The sequence below is a fragment of the Epinephelus moara genome, chromosome 1 (assembly GCF_006386435.1).
Source record: "Epinephelus moara isolate mb chromosome 1, YSFRI_EMoa_1.0, whole genome shotgun sequence".
Taxonomy (NCBI): domain Eukaryota; kingdom Metazoa; phylum Chordata; class Actinopteri; order Perciformes; family Serranidae; genus Epinephelus; species Epinephelus moara.
In genome coordinates this window covers 26,379,532-26,400,173 of record NC_065506.1, presented here as the reverse complement: position 1 = coordinate 26,400,173, position 20,642 = coordinate 26,379,532, and the positions used below count along the sequence as shown (strand labels likewise).

General features: G+C 40.1%; 1 protein-coding gene across 1 annotated transcript; it reads left to right on the top strand.

Annotated features, from left to right (window-relative positions):
- The first annotated feature begins 162 nt into the window (after positions 1-162).
- dusp22a (dual specificity phosphatase 22a) lies at positions 163-19,489 on the top strand. Its single transcript, XM_050044703.1, has 7 exons — positions 163-530; positions 3,796-3,829; positions 4,589-4,671; positions 6,552-6,601; positions 10,956-11,030; positions 11,260-11,431; positions 16,658-19,489. Exons 1-7 carry the CDS (start codon positions 510-512, stop codon positions 16,847-16,849), a joined length of 627 nt encoding a protein of 208 aa, XP_049900660.1. The 5' UTR covers positions 163-509; the 3' UTR covers positions 16,850-19,489.
- The last annotated feature ends 1,153 nt before the right edge of the window (positions 19,490-20,642 follow it).

Sequence of the window (20,642 nt, the reverse complement as noted above, 5' to 3'; positions counted from 1 at the left end):
ATGGATCAACTACGTCATCTTCATATTGTCTCCAAGTGGGTGTTGCAAAATAGCTACGTCATATAAAGGATTTATGGGTTCCTTATCATCTGCACATGTCTAAACCCAGACTGTATATGTCCATATAGTCTGCATGTATGCGGCTGAAGTTCATGTATGAGCTGCCGGACACATGCTGTGATGTCACTTACCGGATGAACCCGCAGCTGCAGTTGTTTCACGTCAAAACAATCCGGAAGACGATACAGCATGACGGAACTGTTGTTGGAGCTGAGACGAGGTCAAGGCTGAATTAATAACATTACTGCTTTAGGCACGGTGCTGGATCTTAATAATGTTGTTGAGCAGGAGACAAACATAGCGACTGAAGCGAATATTGTCCTCTGTGTGTGGTGAGTCTGAAGAAACTCCGTCCAGCCTCGCGTCTTGGATTCAAAGTCCATGTTTAGATACCCCAGCACATCTAGATCTTAAAGTGTTAGCTCATCGCAGACTGCTCCAGAGTCACCATGGGCAATGGAATGAATAAGGTAGGCTTTCATCTTGTCTCATGTTCAGATGGTATGTTGTTGGCAGTGACTGTTTGATGGTAAAACTCTGCAAAGTGTACTCAACTCAACTCAAATTTATTTATACAGCACATTTAAAAACAACCTCAGCTGACCAAAGTGCTGAACATGCTATGCAGTATAAATATAGTCAGTGATTAATAAAAAATTAAATAAAACCCATAGGCCTATTAAAACAAACAATACAACATCATACAGTGAACAATAAAAAGATCATAAGAGCAAGATGTCATGCTTAATGAGGGCCGAAGGCCAGAGAGAAGAAATGTGTTTTCAAAATGGATTTAAAATGCTCCAGAGTTTGGGCAGCTCTTATATGTACAGGTGGGCTGTTCCACAGGTTAGGACCTGCCACTGAGAAGGCTCTATCGCCTTTACTTTTGAGCCTGGATCTCAGAACCTCCAGCAGTAATAGATCTGTAGATCTCAACGCTCTCATTGGGGTGTGAGGCTGTAAAAGCTCAGTCATATAAGATCCAGGAAAAGGACTGGAAGCTAGTGTGATGTGATCACGCTGTTTCTTTCCTGTTAACAGACAGGCTCCTGCATTTTGAACCACCTGCAAACAGCGCAGTGATGACTGGTCGAGTCCAACATACAAAGAATTACAATAGTCTAGACGCGAAGAGATGAAAGCATGAATTGCTCTCTCAAAGTCATGTGGAGGGAGGTAGGCCTTCACCTTACTCAGGAGTCTCAAATGAAAGAAGCTTGTCTTAACAAAGGTGTGCATATACAATGAGAATAAAATCGGGCCCAAGATGGAGCCTTGCGGTACCCAACAACTAAGTGGGGACGCACCTGAAGAATACTGGCCGAGATGGACAGAGAAACTTCTTTTTGATAGATAAGACTGGAACCATTTAAGAGTTGTACCTTTAATGCCTACACACGAGTTAAGACGTGACAGGAGAATGCTGTGGTCAACCATGTCAAAAGCAGCAGACAGATCCAAAAGGATCAGGACAGCAGAGTTGACAGAATCAACAGTTAAAAGCAGGTCATTAAAAACTCTTAAAAGGGCGGTGTCTGTGCTATGTCGCGATTTCAAACCAGACTGGAATTTCTCAGAGATACCATTTAAGTCAATATGTGATTGCAGTTGCTCACAAACTACCTTTTCTAGGACCTTTTTAAAAAGGGAGCTTGGAGATGGGCCTGAAGTTGGACACTGAAGTCATTCAATCAATGTAATCAATCATGTGACGTGTTCTGCTCTGTCTACATTATTGATACAGTCTATGGTCCACACTGATATAAATAAACTGAAGACTGCACTTTAGGTTACCTGCACTGTTCATATTTTTGAATGTTTTAACAGTGTAAACAGCTAAAACAAGATATAGACTGCCTCTGGATTGAGATCTAATGACAGTTAAGCATTAGGTGGCTCAATTTCTTCTCTAAATTGTCATGAATTCATATGATTGTGTTGTGAATAATGCAGATGATTATAGCTTTCTCCTGGGGATAAAGGGTTGCCATGTCTGTGTGACAAAACCAGCCCAACAGCTAATAAAACCCACCCAAAAACCAGACCAATACCAAACTCAAAATATGCCCCTGCCAAACCATAAACACTGGTCAACAACATTGCTATCATTTCTAAATGTATTTTAATATCAACAATTAAAACCACAACTGTCGTATGCCAGAGTTAAACACAGCTTTTCCCTTAACAGTTCTTTTGCCTAGATCCAAATATGACCTTGCATAATTTGATGCACTGTATTACCAGTATATTATATCATATGAAACACCTTATCATGTTCATTCATACAGTCATTTTCTGTAACCGCTTATCCACGGGGGAGCTGGAGCCTATCCCAGGTGACATTGGGCGGGAGGTGGGGTACACCCTGGACAGGTCACCAGACTATTGCAGGGCTGACACATAGAGACAGACAGCCATTCACACTCACATTCACACCTACGAGCAATTTAGAGTCACCAATTAACCTGCATGTCTTTGGACTGTGGGAGGAAGCTGGGCTGGAGCACCCAGAGAAAACCCACGCTGACACGAGGAGAACATGCAAACTAAGCACAGAGGGGTGCTGTGAGGTGACAATGCTATCCACTGCACCACCATGCCGCCACCTTATTATGTTGCTTCACTATATTTTAATCATAAACTTATAGTAAATACCAGCACATAATCTATGTTCATACTGTTAGCATTTTTGTTTACCTTATTTCAACTGATACAACTTATCCTGTTGATTCACAACTTTCCAATAATACACTTGCAACATGTAGACTGGCCCTAAACCGAAAGGCTTGGTTTTACTCTCCTGCTCCCACCCTACTGATGGGCCCACAAGTAAGGCACTGACTCCATGCCAGGGCTGCTGTGGCTGACCCTGACCTCTGACCCTCTGATGAGGGGTTCATGCAATTTTGCCTCAAATTATGAAACAGCGACATAACATTTACGTCACACATGATGGTGGATTGTTTATCACTATCATGCAAAATTACACTGATGTCCAGTATGTTAGTTAGACAGTAAAAAGGTGTGTTGTAGTACTTAAAGTCAGTCTTGAGACCGGTCTCGAGACCACTTTTTGAAGGTCTCTGTCTCATCTCAGACTTAAACATATTCTATGGTCTTGTCTTGGTCTCAGACAAAAAAAGGACCTTGAATTTTATTTCAACACCAGTCAAGACCCCAACTGTGGGGATATCACTAAATTGCCTGTTGCAAAAAAAAAAAAAAAGGACAGCCGAATAAATGTGCCAGATTTAGCCATACGGGCTAATTTTCATCTGCAGTCCCTGGCAGGTTGATGGTGTAAGTGTATATAAGTAAAAGCAGTACATTTTATTTTAGCTTTAAAATGAGTCTACATACACACTACACACAAATAAACTGGCCATCCGTATTTCCATCCTTAATTGCCACACCAATGTGTTGAGTTAATCGTACATTTTATTACTGTGAATCCAGCAATTAATTATCCTCTGAAACCCAGTGCTTCATGGCACTAGTACCAAAGTACAGCAACACTCAGTGGCTGCTTGCCACTCATCACTTTGCCCTGATAATCATGCATCACTGCTTCAGGCCTTGTATGGCTGCAGGGGATGATTTGCTGGTCTTTAAGCCTTAAATCCAATCTGGCTCAACCTGGGACATTCGTTCCTTTTCAAGTGGAGGTTTTGAAGCTGGACTGTAATGAATATCTAACCTGAACGCAATATGTCTGTGAATGCTGCTTCACAGGTCGTCGATGGGCTCTACCTTGGGAATATAAGAGGTAAGACAGACTTGATTTGATGTTTGTAGATTTGATACATGCAGTGTGGCAGGGTCGGGTCAGGCTTTCACTACTAGAGGCAGAATGCTACCATTGTAGGCCATAACTGCATGAAGGAATGTGTGTTGTGGGGATTGATACGCATCACTTAACCTTCAGTAGCCTATTTTTTAACATATTACTTTCTTTTATTGGCATTTATTCTTATTCTTCCAAATAATATGGACAAAAACATTACATTTTACCCATATTCAGTGTTAATGGTTTTCAGTTTAAGTGCTGTCCCTTATATAGATTAACACAAGCTTTTCATTTTGTAGCTTCAAGTCGTTTTACTGTCAAATTCAGATTTCAGAGTAAGAGATACAAATGCCTTGACAAAAGACAATTACGCTAGAGGGTGTTGCTTGCTTTACATTAAACAAGTAGACAGTCTCAAAGACTGTTAGTGTGTCACTCCCTGGCCTGGAACAACCCCTTCCCAGTTAATGTGGCATTTGCAGCTTTCTAACTTTAGCTGCTGCGATGATGGCTCCACATGATGGCACAAGCATAATGGCTAAATTTAGTTCAAGTGACAGGAACAAGTGACCACAAGCCTAACTGTACAGAATGATGTTGCAGGACTGTAAACAGCTAACAGACCTGCCTCTGCAGCAATGTACAGTACAGCTGGTCAGTTGCTGGTGTGTTTGGTCGGTATAATAAATCACTGACATGACTCGGGTGAGAGATACTTCTTTCTTCTCTTTGCCCCAGATGCAGAAAACAGAGAGAGTCTGTCTAAGAATGGCATCACCCACATCCTGTCGGTGTACAACAATGCAAAACCCGTGTTTGAGGTTCGTGGAAAATCCAGGTTGGCTGGGTCAAACTATTTGTTCTTCCTGTGAACATTTTTACATGGAGATTTTGGTATGACTGTGCATGTCATAGTGTGATGTGTCCTGTCAGCCAGCTGGGGGTGGTGATGAGTTATGGTTGGAGCAAGAGAGGTTTGTGCCTGAGATGGACAGTTTCAATATTGAGTGTGTGTTTATGGACAGGAGATAGTAATCTCAGAAATTATGTGAAGTTTCTTTAGCCACTTTCATCTGTTGTAATTACCAGACACTGATGACTCAAGTGTGAGATATATAATTCAGGGACAGTAGATGTGTCATTCAACATTATGTTCTGAGACTGATATTTGTAGCAGTGGAAAGTAGTTTATTACAGAAGATTGATTAGTCAGTTTCTTGTGCCTGTCTTGAATAATGAGTTAAAGGTGTTGGAGAAAGACAGTTGATTGTTCAGATTTATTCCCAGATCATCAAATACCATCGCTTTGGGTTGGTAGTCAGACCGAACTGCCAACCCAAAGCGCCGGTATTTGACAAGCTTGTAATGAGACTCAGTAATTACCTTTCTTTCTCCAGAGTTACGTACAGCACCTTTAAGTAGATATTATCTGCATATTCATTTAGATAATGCTAAGCCCCATAACAGAAATAAGTATTTTACTGAGTGACTAGAAAAATACAGACCCACCTGTTAAGACTTAGAAGACCTAGGGCTCACAAGAGATAGGAGTGCCAGATGCTCACCTGCAAAGCTGACCAGGGGCCTCATTACAGAAACATCCTACGCCTGAAATCTTATCTTTTTGGTATTACAGAGACATGTTTCCTAACTGTTTAAGTGCTACATCAGAAGCAACTGGGTAGAACAAACTGATAAGATTAGATTCACTTTGACACACTGGGCGTTAACAGTCAACTTTAGAACACTGGACACAGATTATTATCTTGAGGAACTGTTGGAGCTTTTGAACTTTACAAAGGCTTCAGGTCAGCACTGAAGAAGCCTCTTGGATGAAAGGTGACATGTCTTTAAGAAACTCAAGCAAGTCCAGTTGCCAGTGTTATAGCACTTAAGATCACAATGACCTGGATGACTGAGAATCTTCACCAACATGTTTCCTAACTGCATGTAGGAAAAAATTCTGTCTTATCTCAGGATAGGGATTTAGCTAATACAGATTTAGAGATTTCCCAAGTTAGGAATCCTAAATAAGGATAGCTAGAGTTTGTTCTTAATTCAAAATACCTTCCAAATATGGCAGTAGCACTGTTGTTAGGTCTGTATGGCAACGACAATGTAGATGGAGAAAACATGACCGCAACATAATGATAGAAAGGCTGCTGGAACTGTTTGTTGATGCTTTAAATCTCCCCAACCTTGTATTAATGGGCATATATTGACTGCCAAGATGATTCATTTAGAATTTGATCGATGTGTTACGTCCGGCTCTGGAGAGGCCGACAAGGAGGCACGGGGCTCTGCCAGTAGTTGTATAGCTCACAAAGGCATTTTATTTTTTTTGCCAGTTGGGTGATTTCCAGCCTACCGGGACTTTCTAATCAAAGATGCAGGCAGTCTAAACATAGATACCGGTATGACAGGATGAGTGGCAACAGATAAATCGACTCTACAGTTACAGTGAGGATTTCTTAAGTTAAGATAGGAGGTCTGAGACAGGATAGGACACAGCCATAAGTTTAGGAATTGCTTCTCCTGTCTGTTAACTTAAGATAGGATAAGCAGTATCTGTAATGAGGCCTCTGGGCCATAATTGCACCCATTAATAAGATTTATAGGTAACATCCAGATATGACATGCATGGCATATGTTCTTGAATTCTGTTTCGGCCATTTTACAGTTTTCCATACATGTTTTACAGGACATGACATACCTTTGTATACATGCAGCTGATGCTTCCAGCCAGAACCTGTGAGTAAGAGCACAAACACACACACATCAGATGTACTAATAGTGTTTATACGTCAGATTTTAAATGTCCCTGTCTGTGTGAATTTGTGAGACACCGATGAGTCATGCACTATTGTTTCAACACTTCTACCCTCCTGATTGTGACCCCAGGGTGTGACGCCCCAATGTAAACCGTTACAAAGATTACAATAACTATAATGACTTTAAGCAGTTTATAAAAATTATATATGTCTGTCTTTAATCGTTCAATTCCTGTTGGTATTTTTTGGACATTTACTATCGGCTTGTTTAATTTTTTACTACGCGTGCATGAATTTAGGCAGTGCAGTAGAGGACAAAGTGACCAGTTTAAAATTTGAAATTGAAATCATTGATCAGTTTATGTCATGATTTGAGGATATATTCAGAAAAGTAGACCCTGCAATATTAGATTAATTATAGTATGTTCATAACAATTAGGCACAACAGTAGTCTTTGTTCCCTGTGTTTGTGTATGTGCGTCTGTGTGTGTGTGTGCCTGTGAGAGAGAGAGAGACAAAGAGTGTGTTCAATGTGTCATTGTTGTTCAGGAGTCAGACTCGGTGTTGAAAGAGGCATGAGCTGTCCCTCCACCCTTGCAGCGGATGCATTAGTCACTGCATTTCTGTTGATACCTTTGTAGAGTCTTTGACCTCATGCAACACTAGCCGCAGTAATTCTTGATTAAACACTTAACTCGTGCTGAGGGCACAAAACACAAGCATCAATTATGGGTTGCAGCTTGAGCATATATGCAAAAGAGCAGTCTTGCAACCTCAGGACGTGACTAACTTTGCAGTCAGTATTGGAGCTGGTGGGGGATAATGCCGTTGTTGCTGTACTGGTGCCTTCCACTGGTTGGTCTGGGTGCCTGCACAGACAGGTGGGATCTTTGAAGGGGTTGCATAAATCTCGAGTGCACAACTTTATCCCTGTGAAGCTCCTTGCTGACACCATGTGCACTGGTGCTTTCTACACCATCTGTATATACAGTGGAGTCAGCAGAGACAAGGGCCATACAATGAAGGAATTGGCCATACTAAAATGGGGAGAAAGACAAGGAAAAAGTGGGGGGAATCATGACGATTAATAATAAATAATAAGGTTGTTGACAGATACCATAGTAGAAAAAGACAGGACACACAGAGGCTGAACACTTGGTCCTTGGTGTCAAAGGGGTATACAATCCTACTAGTATGTCTCAAATCAAAACTCTTCATTCAAATGTCCTGTTTCAAAGGTCAGACCACTGCAATCAGAAAAAAAAATTCTTAAGCACAGGGCTGCTGATAGACGTAGAGTTTAAATGTGAATAAGTTAAAGGTTGGGGGTTTCTGAGGTAATGCTGTTGGTTTCCATAAATCTGAGGCTAACTTTGAGTTTGGCAGTCATTGAGGTTGTTTGGGGTTTGAAGAGGAACTTAATTTCTACTTAACTTAGCAAAAAAAAAAAAAAGAAAAAAAAAAAAGAAAACAGAGCTTGGTAAAACGCAAGTTAATGAGACCTGAGGTTTAGTGTTTGGATGGATGTTGCTGATTGGGTTGGGTTGGAGGTGTCTGACCTCCACTGTCGCAATCAAGTGTCCTTCCCTCAGGCAGCAGAGGAAGGAAACCTTAGTGTGACATCTGGCTGTTGGCCTCGACCACCCAGAGCTTTAATAAACCCCCTCTGTCACAATCACTAGGCTGACTGACGGGAGTGGTGAGGCCAACTGACGCACCACAATGCTCACCACCAGCCAGGGAGCCCCTGTGGCCAGGTCTAATGGCCCCTCCCATGTGGAAGGTCCACAGCAGGCACTGTCTTTGTCACGAAGGTTCTGTTTTTTGTTTTTTTTTGGAGCAACTGTAGCAGTTTGAAGCTGTCTGAAAAACCTTAAACTTCCTTAAAGCTCTTGTGTCTGTAATTTGGGATGGAAGTCGGGTTTATTTGTGTAGCTCTAAATCACTGTTACTGTCTCAATAGGCTGCATCAATTACACTATAAAAGAAAATGGAGAAGATAATTAAAATGACAGCCAACCTTAGATCCTTACTGCCTCTCTCAGAACTTAAGTAGATAAAACGGAAATATGAAATCTTGGTCAGAGCCTCAGAAGCATCCATTTTTTATGATTGCCAGGCGTGCAGTATGTGACAGGTGTCCTAACAAAGGTTAAATGTCTGTAACAACCAGCTGGGACATGAAGGCCAACCTGGTCGCCATTGTCGTTGATGCTGTCGAAGTTTTTACAGAATTGATATCAGGTGAGGTGATCACTCACTGAATAAATACAAAATATATATTTTTAATTGCCTTAAACGTTGATTTATATAGTTGCTAGCATGCACTTGTACCTGTTTGTTGAGGGCCCGGGATTCCCCTCCATTTTTACGTTCTCATGGCAAGCCTGTTATGATTTTAATGCACAGTGTGCACTGACCATGAAGGTGTTAACTCATTTGCATCAAGCTTTTCCAAAATGAGATGTGCATTTGTGCGAAGAGTCTGCATGCATACCATGGTGTACTGTGGTTAAAAATCAGATGGTACGTTTTTTTGTTTGTTTTAAAAATGACTTCTTCAGCGTACCAATGTACCAAATGAAGTTTCTCCATATCATAGAATTGCACAAGCTCGTTTTGCATTTCTAATGTACGGTAGCTCAACAATTTGTTTCAGTTTCTTCTCTGAATTCAACTGGTTAAAACCTCAAGTCCTTGTCACAAGGTAATTTTCTGCATATTAAACAAGATGGCCGGAAGTCTCTGTGCTAGGAAGACAGAACAAAGTGCTGAGGGGACATCTTTTGAAGAAGAGTTTGGATCTCAGGAAGGAGGAAAAAAGAAAAGTTGCAGTCAATCTATTTTAGCCCCAGTCTGTTATTCTGTCTGCTATTGAGTAACCAGCATCTGCTCCTCTGGAGACGGCGCTATCAGCCATGCACTTCTTGATTATGCAAAATGCAATCGGTGTTTCCTGACAGTGAACGCGTAGGATATTTGAGGAGTAGTTGCACCACATTGTGCTGCTTTGAGTTTATTTTTATTTTAGAAAAGTGTCACATTCTGAGGATGTGATCTTATACAGTGAGCTTTTTCTTTTGTGTGTGTGGCTCAAGGTAAATAGAAATTGTATTGTGAAAAAGAGATGTCTGGTTACTCTTTCTCTAAACTAGAATGTAGATCGAAAATGTGTCAGGTGTTCTTGGAAAACAGGGAGCAAGATAATAGGAAGACAATTTAGGCACTCCAGAATATATTCCAAAAATATATCAGTGAGGTAGACGTGACCTCTAGCTCACCTGGAGCCCAATGCAGGCTGAGCCCTTGGCGGCGGCCTGGTTTTGAATCCAACTCGTGGTTCTTTGCCGTCCTCCACTCTCTTTCCCCATTCCTGTCACTCTTCAACTGCCCTTTTAATAAAGGCAATTAAAAAAAATCATTTTAAAAAGCCTTTATTGTGGCTAAACTATTTTAAGAGCCAGCATGTTTTGACTTCTGTACATCTTCGTCAGGGCTTTTAAAAACAGACAACAGATCCTTGTTGATTTATCTTTTCTTGTCTTCTGGAGTGCCTTCCTGTTGATCCAGACTTTCTGTTGTGTTCTTAATATTTCTTAGCTTTTAATTGGCTTGCATTTAAAAAAAAAGGGTCTGACAAATTGGGCCAACAAAAGCTCAGTATGAGTAAGAACTTTATTTTGGAGGGCAGCAACATGTGAACCTGAATGGTCCGCCATAGTTCAGGAGGCTGTATTTTTGTTCCACTCGATCATTTGTAGACACAGAGTGAATGAATGCTGGGACCTGATGTAATTTTGCAGATAGACAAAAACCAACGACTGTTACTTCCCTTGTCTGTCCCTGCTGTCTGTGCTCTGGTCTACCACAGACTCTCTGTTTGAGCAGACCTGACCTTTTTTCTCACATGACAAGTTGGAGTAGTTGAAAGCAGTTGAAAAATCAAAACCTCTCCATGCGCTCTAAACAAAAATCGATCAAAACTGCCTGCTCCATTCTGGGGTTTCTTACTATATTTTCAGTTTCTTCATTCAAAATCAGAAAAGTATCATGAAATCACAGTTTCACCAACCTGTTCAAAACACAGAGTTGGGGCCTCGACGTAGGAGTTTCAGTTCAAGGTGTCCTTTCTCATATCCCATACTGCGTAACCTATTTTTAGATTCACAACCCCTACACCACCTTAGCAAAAGCAAGCTCGTTTCCTGATTTAATGAGCCATGGTACTAATGTCATTTTTGATTCAAAGTGTTCGTTTCTATATTTTGTACCACAAACCACAAAAATGTGAGCTATGTATCAGTTTCTTTTTTTCCTTGTTTTTTCATTTTCAGATTACAGCACTTTAAAGAGTGCATCAGCTTCATCCATGAATGTCGCCTGAATGGTGGATCATGTCTTGTTCACTGGTAGGTTTTTATGTCTAAAGCTGTAACCGGCTCCTTCTGGAGGGGTCAAGACATGTCATGTTCACTTTGGATGTAGGTTTGTAGTACACCTCAAAAGATAGACCCAAAATAAGCCTGAGAAAAAAACTGTTCAGTACCTGTTCTGTTATGTATCGTTATCAGTCAGGAATAAGGGTGTTGAACATGCAGTTGCTTTGTGACAATGACCAAGTCACGTGCTTTGCCGCAGCCTTGCAGGTGTGTCCCGCAGCACCACCATGGTGGTGGCCTACCTGATGACTGTCACCCACTACAACTGGGAGGAGTGTCTGTCCGCAGTCAAGGCTGTTCGCTCCTTCGTCGGCCCAAACTATGGCTTCCAGCAGCAGCTGCAGGAATACCAGAGGACACAAGTTGCAGAGGTAAACACATGAAGGAACACACAGACATGATGAGTGCACGCCCACGGCACCTTTCAGAAGGCACCCAGCCACCTTTCAGTTTGTAGTGATGCAACCTAAAGCCAAAAGGGATTTTAAGTTGTGATCTTTAAGAATTTATGTTTTAAAATTCTGTGTGGAGTTTGCATGTTCTCCTAGTGTCAGTGTGGGTTTTCTCCGGGGTCTCTGGCTTCCTCCCACAGTCAAAAAACACATAGGTCAGGTTAATTGGTGACTCTAATTACCCGTGGGTGTGAATGTGAGCGTGAATGGTTGTCTGTCTCCATGTGCCTGTGACAGTCTGGCGGCCTATCCAGGGTGTATCCCGCCTCCTGCCCAATGTCAGCCTCCCATGAACCTGTATCAGGATAAGTAGTTACAGAAAATGAAAATGAATGAATGTTTAAAAATGACAGATTTTATAATGTTTTCCTCACTGGCTTCCTTCTAGCAACAGCCATACGATGAATTCACATTCTGTACATGTCTTTGTGTCTTTTGTGCTGTTGTTGGTGATTCAAAGCCACTTAGACATGCACAGGAAGTTACACAATATGATTCATGCAACCATCACAGTGCACATGAAGTTGATTATTAACCTGTCAGCTGTTGATTGTAGCTCACTTGTTCATCTGACAGTTGTAGAGGACTTTTTCATCCATGATTATTTCTGTGTACGTTTTTTTAAATATATATTATATAACTAAACAACACACAGCACATATCTGGGGGTCATGTAGTCATGGCTAAACCTCCCTCTAGCCACCAATTTAGACTTGCCATTAGCATGTTAACTGATTGCGCCGAACAAGTACCATAACATATACACATATACTATACATACACACACCCACACACATCTCCACAAATGATGTTTTACATAAAACAAGCAAACGCATGCTGACACAGACACAACCTCACAGTATTTCACAAACAGACAGTTTAGGAAAAATAAGATTATAATATTAATAGTTAATTATTAAATTGATTACAATAGTAATGAAAGGGAAATTCATATAAACATATGATACATAATTCTTCATCAGCGAAACAATGTGGTCTCAACTAGGCCAAATCTGATCCACCAGGCACAGGCCCTTGTTTGAATATTTTTTTTATTCTCGCAGAGACTAATGAACAGCCATGGTTTGTTTCACAGTGCATCACATAAACATAAATATAAACATAAACATATATGTGTAAAATTCATATTATTTATTTGTTGTATGGAAAAACTCTCATAAATATTAATAATATGAATTTTAATTAACATTAAAACTCACGGCAAGTGGACTTAATCCTCCTCCTGTATAAATACAAAACATGTGACTTCTCACCTGTCTGATATAGGGCTGGGTATCGATTCAGATTTTCCAGATCGATTCGATTCGATTTTCAAGGACTCAGTTCGATTCGATTCACGATTCGATTCGATTCAATTCGATTTAATTCAGTTTAATATTGATTCAGTCAAGTATATTTCAATTCTGTAACAAAATTTGCTTGGATATTAAGATATGTTCTAGAAATAACGACGTATATTTAACAAGGAACCCTCTGACCTGGTGCATTACTATTAAAAATACTGTTTACATTAAGAATTGACCCCAAAGCAGTACATTAGTCATCATGTAGGGTTGCCACCTTGGATTTGTGAAAAAAAGGGACACTCGACCATATGTTTGAGGCGGAGGGCTCAGCCATTATTACCAGTTCAGTCTGACCAATGAACATGAAATTCGGACATACGAGACCAGATTTGCCATCATTCCATGTCCTTCTATGTGCCTGTATTTTATATAAATTTTTATATCAATGAAAAAAACAAATCCGTGTTACTAAATTCTTACATTTTTACATGTATCTCACCGGGAACTGCCCATTGGTTGGACAGCCCATTGGTTCGACATCCCATTGTTCCGACCATATTAAACTCATTGTTCCGAAGTCCGTTCCGAAATCATCATGATGCCCTGTGGTTAAGGTCTGGTTAGGTTTAGGCACAAAAACCACTTGGTTAGGGTCAGGAAAAGATCATGGTGTGGGTTAAAATGAAAAAGAAAGTGACAAACACATAAGCCGTGAGCCTGCTCCGCCTCAAACCGGTCGCGGCGCACCATACGCCCGCCGCAAGCCGTTCAGCACCGCGGACAGTCAGACTAATGGGATGTCGAACCAATGACATGGACCCAAAAATATAACGCTAATAATGTACGCATGTTTATTATGCTGAACGTCTTTTTATTTTACAGTGCATAATCCATGATCGCACAGTCTCGGTGGCAAAGATCTCACCTTTAATGCTCATAGTTGTCTACTTTCACTTTGGAGAATATCAGTCTAAACTGTCTGGTTTCACGTCCAGTCTGATTTGGGGCATTTTTTCATCCAGAGAAAATGTCAAACACTGTATCTTAGAATATATGACATATGTTTGTATTAGAAATACTGTCTCAAGTCATTAGAAGACCATTTTGCTGTTTCTTTTTAACATTCTCGGGAGTGAGGTCATTGTTATTTGCATTTTACTTTTAGTCTTTGTCTCCAATGTGTTTTACCATTGGCAGGATGAATTATATATGAAAACACACTGTAGGTAGCTGTTCACAGCCTTTAACATTTTTGAAGCATTTCAGTTACTTGAAGGCACTAAGTGTGTGAATCCCATTAAAGCTGGACTGACGGAGCCATTGAGTAGAGAAGGGGAACTGCAGGGGGGTTTGCTGGGATTGCATTAGCTTGGTTTTGCTCATCACGTGTCTAGCATTACTGTCAGCATCTTGCAACATAACATGACTGAAAAAAAAATTGTTTGTAGATCTTGCACTGATTTCGAGGATTTAAGAGGAAATAGGATTTCTGTATTTGTGCTTTTCCCATATGTGCCTCAGATAGAAAATGAGGAATCCTCAAGACAACACTGTAGTTACTAATGCAACTGTAACATTCACTGACACAGCATCACAGTAGCAACACATGTAAATAAATACAGTGAAGTGCACATCCTATAACTGATAATGCAAATTTAGTGAGAGAAAACTCGTTCAACTTTGAAGTCCGTGAACACTGTAATAGGTAAAAGCGTGGAAAGCTGTTATTACTGCTGCTTGCATTAAGTATATTGCATTGTATTTAATAAAATGTCTGACTGTTTTTATTCTGTTAAAAGAATAAAAAGTTTTGTTGTGAAGCAGTGACTCTATGAACCCGAGCCTCTCCACAATTAACTATCTCAAATCCACCTTTTGTCTTAACTTTAAGGGTCTGACTTCAGTTCTAACAAGACAAATTCTACTTTTGTTGCGTGATAGCGATACCACCCCCTTTTGATTTTGATGCATGTGACATCAAACTAGTATCAGTCAGTGGAAGACTTAAACACACCTTGTAGCTTATAACATGATTCATTTTCTTTTTCAAGATGACACAATGACCTTTAGCAGAACGCTGCACCTGAAGTCTGTCTCATTATTGATATCTTATCTTTATACTGTGCTTTCATTCATCTGTTGATGCTATGAGTCAGTGCTGTACTCATTTGGTTTTTGGGTTGAGGGTGAGAATACTAATTTTAGGAAGATGAATGTATTATGTCCAGAGTGACTTTCACTTCATCGTATTGCGTAAAGAATAAGGTATTGCAGCAAATTCCTGGACATCTTTTGAGAAATCTCAATTCCTTGCTCTTTTGACCCGCTGCTGTCACTACAACACTGAACATCTTTACTGGAAAGGAAGGCTGCAGCATCTAAGACAAGCTCAGTCTGCATTCAGTGTAGTGACAATAAATATCAAGATAATATTTATAGATAACTTAGCTTTACCTTTACACACAAATTATGATGCTATAATATCTCAAAAAGCCATTACTGCCTACTACCATACCACCTGTTGCAAGTGGTCTTGACTCATACATGAAGAGGGAAAATGGCACTTAAATCATTTTAACAGAAGGACTCTCTTATTTTTTGTGCTCTGCAGTTGAAACCATCTAAATTCAGAGTCCACATGGAGCAACTCTACATGTCAGTTAATAGACTTTAAGCATTTCGTACATGGTATTGAGGCTTTTGGACCGAGTATATACTCATAACTATTACCCAGGTTTCTAATTTTACATTGCCAGACACCACAGTAACTCCATTGTTTTTAAAGCTGAGTCTCTCTTGAAATTGTAAGACGTGTTCTAGGGAAATACTGAGTCTCAGGTGATTTTTGTGAGTAGGCATGTTGGCAGAGAGACAAGTGCTCCATTAGAAATGTCTCATCAAATCCAGTCTGTGCTGCCCTTTCCACCCATTACGTCACATTCCCATGCAGACCATGTTTTTTCTACTCATCAGCTCCTTCCTGCAAAGAAGACAGTGAATACATGGAATATCATTTCATGACATACTTTGTCATATCATTCAGTTGAAACTATGAAATCAACTTTGCACCCCAGGTTGTAATAGAAAACAACACAGATCTAATGTGATGCAATAACCGGTTAACTCAAGACTTACGAAAGCAAGATATGTGACTTCATGGTAAACAGACCTAAGACACCAAGCCAGTATTACATTTAACATGTGCAGTGTGCTTTCAATACATGCCTGCTAACAACAGGCTCATTGCTTGACCTCCAGTACTGCTGTTTGCAGCTTTCTTGAGAACTGCTCTTCCAAACAACTCTACACTCGACACTGCTCTTCCTGGGGTCCTAAATTATTCACCTGCCATGACATAGTTGTGTTTCTTAGCAATGCTAGAGTATACATATATGGCCTCAGTGAAGTTAAAGTGTGTTTATCAGAAAACAGAAGTGTTTTTTCAAAAAGTTACATCATTGATGCTTGAATTGTTTGAGCTTTCTACAATGTAGCATCTCCGGTCTTTCTTCACCTGTATTTGAGTGTACTTGAGCTAATAATGGAGAGTAAGCTGTACCCAGCATGCCTTTTAGCTGTGTATCAGTTAATAGGAGACCCCTCTCAACACACTGCACAGTATCTACTTCTGGTAGTCGTAGTGCACTACTCATAAATTTGTCCTGTAGATCTCAGGCGCTCGCACTCAACACCTCACTTCCATGGGTCCTCAGCAAAACAACTGGCAAATGTGAAGCTGATTGGAAATACGGTTGTCAAGAATATATATGCAGAAATTGTTTGTTATAATAACGACATTTACTGAATTATGTTTTTTTGTCTGTCCTCTCGTCCCCAGTATCGAGCATGGTTACGGTCCAGTTTCCGTCCCAGTCCATTCAATGACCAGGAGCAGGTGGGTGCCCTGCTGAGCCAGTACACAGAGCAACAGGAGAGCCAGAGGAGAGGAGCAGACCAGCGCTGGATTAGTCACGGTGTAGGTGTCTGTGCTCTGCCGTCCGACCCTGATGATGCTGAGGGCAGCAGCTGAAACATGGGCCTCTGATCATGCTAACGTCCTGCCCAGTGCTGTCTGTAAATGGCAGTCACTATCTTTCTGTACTCAATTCCAAATCAACCCCAAGTTCTATCCAACTTTAAGGCCTTTGTACAACTCTGAAAACATAGGATAAAGTAACCCCCCCTTAAAAGCCAATCATATCTTTCATACTTAATTTGCACCTGTCTAATCATTGTTAATCACTGGAGGTTGATTTAGAATTGCGCTACAGACTCTAATCCACTACCAATACCTTCCTTGTTCCCTTAACTAAGTACAGCCACAACCGGGGTATCGGTGCTCACAGACGCCTTACTCTAAACACCTCAGCACCTTAGCCATGATGAATAAACAACACTTCTGTGTGGACTCTTTACACCTGCAATGTTCAGCTCAGTAGCCTTAAAGAAGAGACTGATTAATGCTGTCTTAAAGGAACATTTTGTCACTAATTATGTGGATGTGAAATCCAGAAATCTACAACCAATTTGATGCCAATTATTCTGAGCAGTTATTCTGACAAAGACCAACTTGCAGTCTCTTAATGGTATACTCTTTAAACACTGCAGATGGCGAAGTTGGCATGTTTGCCGAGCTGACAGTATAGAACTTAATATGTACATCCTGCTGAGAGCAAGCACCGCTTGCCTGTCAAATGTTAAAACACTATCGACATTGCACACACTAGTAAAATGCACAATACCCAAACAATGGACATGGTGTTGTTAGCAAATACGCTAGCCACTTACAGATATAACAGCAATAAATAAATTAACAGCACACCCTGTTGGATGCTCTTCACTCAGTCCATTGGTACTTTTGGTTTCATATTTGAAGAAAATTCCAAGCTGTCAACACACTATATGTACCCGTGTCTGTAACAGAATCCAGCACCAACCATCTACAGAGGAATTTATTCACTTGATATCAATTAATATTACTGGGTAGTGGGAGAGGAAAAGCTGTTTGTCAGCTCTGTCATTTCCCAGCAACTCTGTCCCAGCCAACACACCTGTTGCTGAGTTATCTCTATAAACAGATATGAATGTATGTATGTGGAATCTGTAGGCAACAGGACAACATTTTTGTATCAGAAGCAGTTTGTTTTCCATTTGTAGAGTAGTACTGACCAATCATGTTTGAGCTGCAGGTAAACAGTCAGTGTGAGGAGGTGGAACCTTTGAAATAGAATAAAAGTAGAACAGACATTCCCATTAAAATCAACTTAGCAGGATCGTCAGAGAGGCGGCCATTTTTATTTGTACCGCTGGCATTGCAACCGTTGTAGTGAGCTAACTTCTGTATAACCGTATTTCTTTGTTGCCATTAATTGCATGTTTCTCGAAACATGATGTAGCTGCCTCTGAAGAATGAGTGACAGCAGGCAGCTGCTCTGCAGACAGCTGAGAGGCAGAGAGAGATCACAGAGATAAAGAGTGTGTAGATCCAGCATATTTTCACACCTAACTTTGTGAATTAAGGGTTTATTTCAACCAAACCAGAGTTGGTTATTGCTGGAAAGGTAGACTAACTTACCTAAACTAAGACAGTTTTGTTGAGTATTTTTTTGTTTTTGTTAAGTTTGAATAATGTGTGTTTTGAGCTGGTCTTAGTTTGATGAATGAGAGAAACTTGGATTGTTGTATGGTTGCATTTTTTCTGTTTAAGAAGGAAAACAGGTGTCAGAATAGGCCAAAACAGAGTTCTCAGACTAGTGGGTGTGACATAGTTTATGGCCTCAATGACGTGTCGTCAACTACTAACAGCAATTGGCATTTTCTTTTGAACTAGTCAAATGACCATAGCAAACAGTTAAATGTCCTTTCTATTCATTCTGTTTATATGGGCAGAAAGCATTAGCCGAAATGCAGTCTCTGAACCCATTGGTTATTGTTTGATGATTTAGCTTTATATTAGCTTTCTCTTTCAAAATTCATGTGCATTCATATGCAGATATCTGTTTATAGAGATTAGCCAAAATGATCGGTGCATGGAAGAGGAAGGGTTGGCCCAAATACCCGCTAGCCACGCCAGGTCTCTTGAAATGTTGTCCGTTGCCCCCAGAGGCTTATCGTTGTCAGATGGATAGCCGATGGGTTCCAGGATTGTCCCATATTAGGCTGAGACAAAAGAAAAAAGTACATCATCCAAACCCTTCGTAGTTTGTCCACTGTCAACTGATAAAATAGATAAAATAAACCAGGGGTGACATTTGTTAGTAAACTAGGCTGCTTTAATTCTCTATAAAGTTGCAGAAAACACTGGTTGGCCACTTAAAGACATGCAGCTAGGAATGACATATGGAGTTTTAAAATTGGCAAAATGTTCCTTTAAGTAATACATAGCAGGTTTAACTGGGAAGCTACATTAAGTGTTTGAGTAAAACTGTAACTACATATGAAGGATCTCTGCAGTCCAAATGCTAAAGTCTTCCTGATTTTACTGAAGCTCTGATTTCACTTTTTATTGTGACAAAGCTGATTTTGTAGGTCATTTCTGTTGTAGATTCATGGGTACAGTTAATTGTTGTAATTGTGTATTTATGGTGTTTTTTGTTTGTGTTTTATAATAAAATGCAGTGATTGACGAAACCTATGGAAATGCTAATAAATCTGTGCTATCAACATCATAGCATGTGTCTGTGTGTGAGTAAAACAACTCCTAATAGAAAATGACTTTATACGTGGTTATTACTGTAATACACAGCTCATCTCTATAGGTTGCTTTTCTCACAAGGCAGCACGGTAACTGTGCTGAGTAAAACCTAGAATGGCTTTTCTTAAAGTTCAGTCTACATTCAAGATTTGAGAAGGTTCTGGGTATTACTCAGCAGATCACCTGGTAATAGACCACAAGACTTGGGTGAGCAGCTTCATGAAAATAAACAGTGTGGTACATCTTTAACCACTAGTAAGTAATGACTAAGGTTCCAAAATTACATGCTTACACGCTGTTTGATTTTTTTAATGATAAAAAGTAAGCTGTATTACACCTGTTTTAGCATAACTGTATACAAAAATATGATGCGTATTAGTGGTGTCAAATAATAATCAGTACTTAATGGAAACATTATAGGTTACCCGAGAATTTTAATTCGAAGGTACAGTCGGCAGATGACATCACCCACCAGTTTTGTAATGACGAAAGACTACAGTGTATTTGAAAAGCTCTTAAAGGGGAACACCATCTAAAGGAAGACTTCCAATATGTTATTTCCATGGCCTAGGTAGGTTCAATCAATATTTGTGAACATGAGCTAATCTCTCTCTCAAAGCCAGAAACCAGAGAAGTAAATCTCAAACTGGTGATGTCGTCAAGTGATGTCCAAGCTGCTCCAGAGACAATGAATGGGAGCCTGGTTTTAGTGTGTTTGTTTTCTTTATAAATAAATAAATTCCATCTATATCTATATAGACGATGGATGGATGGATGGATGGATGGACAGATATAGATAGATAGATAGATAGATAGATAGATAGATGGATGGACGATAGATAGATAGATAGATAGATGGACAGATAGATGGACAGATAGATAGATAGATAGATAGACAGATAGATGGATGGATGGACAGATAGATAGATAGATAGATAGATAGATAGATAGATAGATAGATAGATAGATGGACAGATAGATGGACAGATAGATAGATAGATAGATAGATAGATAGATAGATAGATAGACAGATAGATGGATGGATGGACAGATGGACAGATGTATTCATCTTGAAAATGGGCATAGTTCCCCTTTCATCACAGATACAGTCAAACTACATTCTCATAAG

Bases quoted from the DNA above. Each gene is read 5' to 3' on its own strand.
- dusp22a (XM_050044703.1), top strand. From the start codon at position 510: ATGGGCAATGGAATGAATAAG. The intron at 4,672-6,551 runs GTTCGTGGAAAA...CATGTTTTACAG, and splicing joins ATGCAAAACCCGTGTTTGAG to GACATGACATACCTTTGTAT. The intron at 11,432-16,657 runs GTAAACACATGA...TCTCGTCCCCAG, and splicing joins AGAGGACACAAGTTGCAGAG to TATCGAGCATGGTTACGGTC.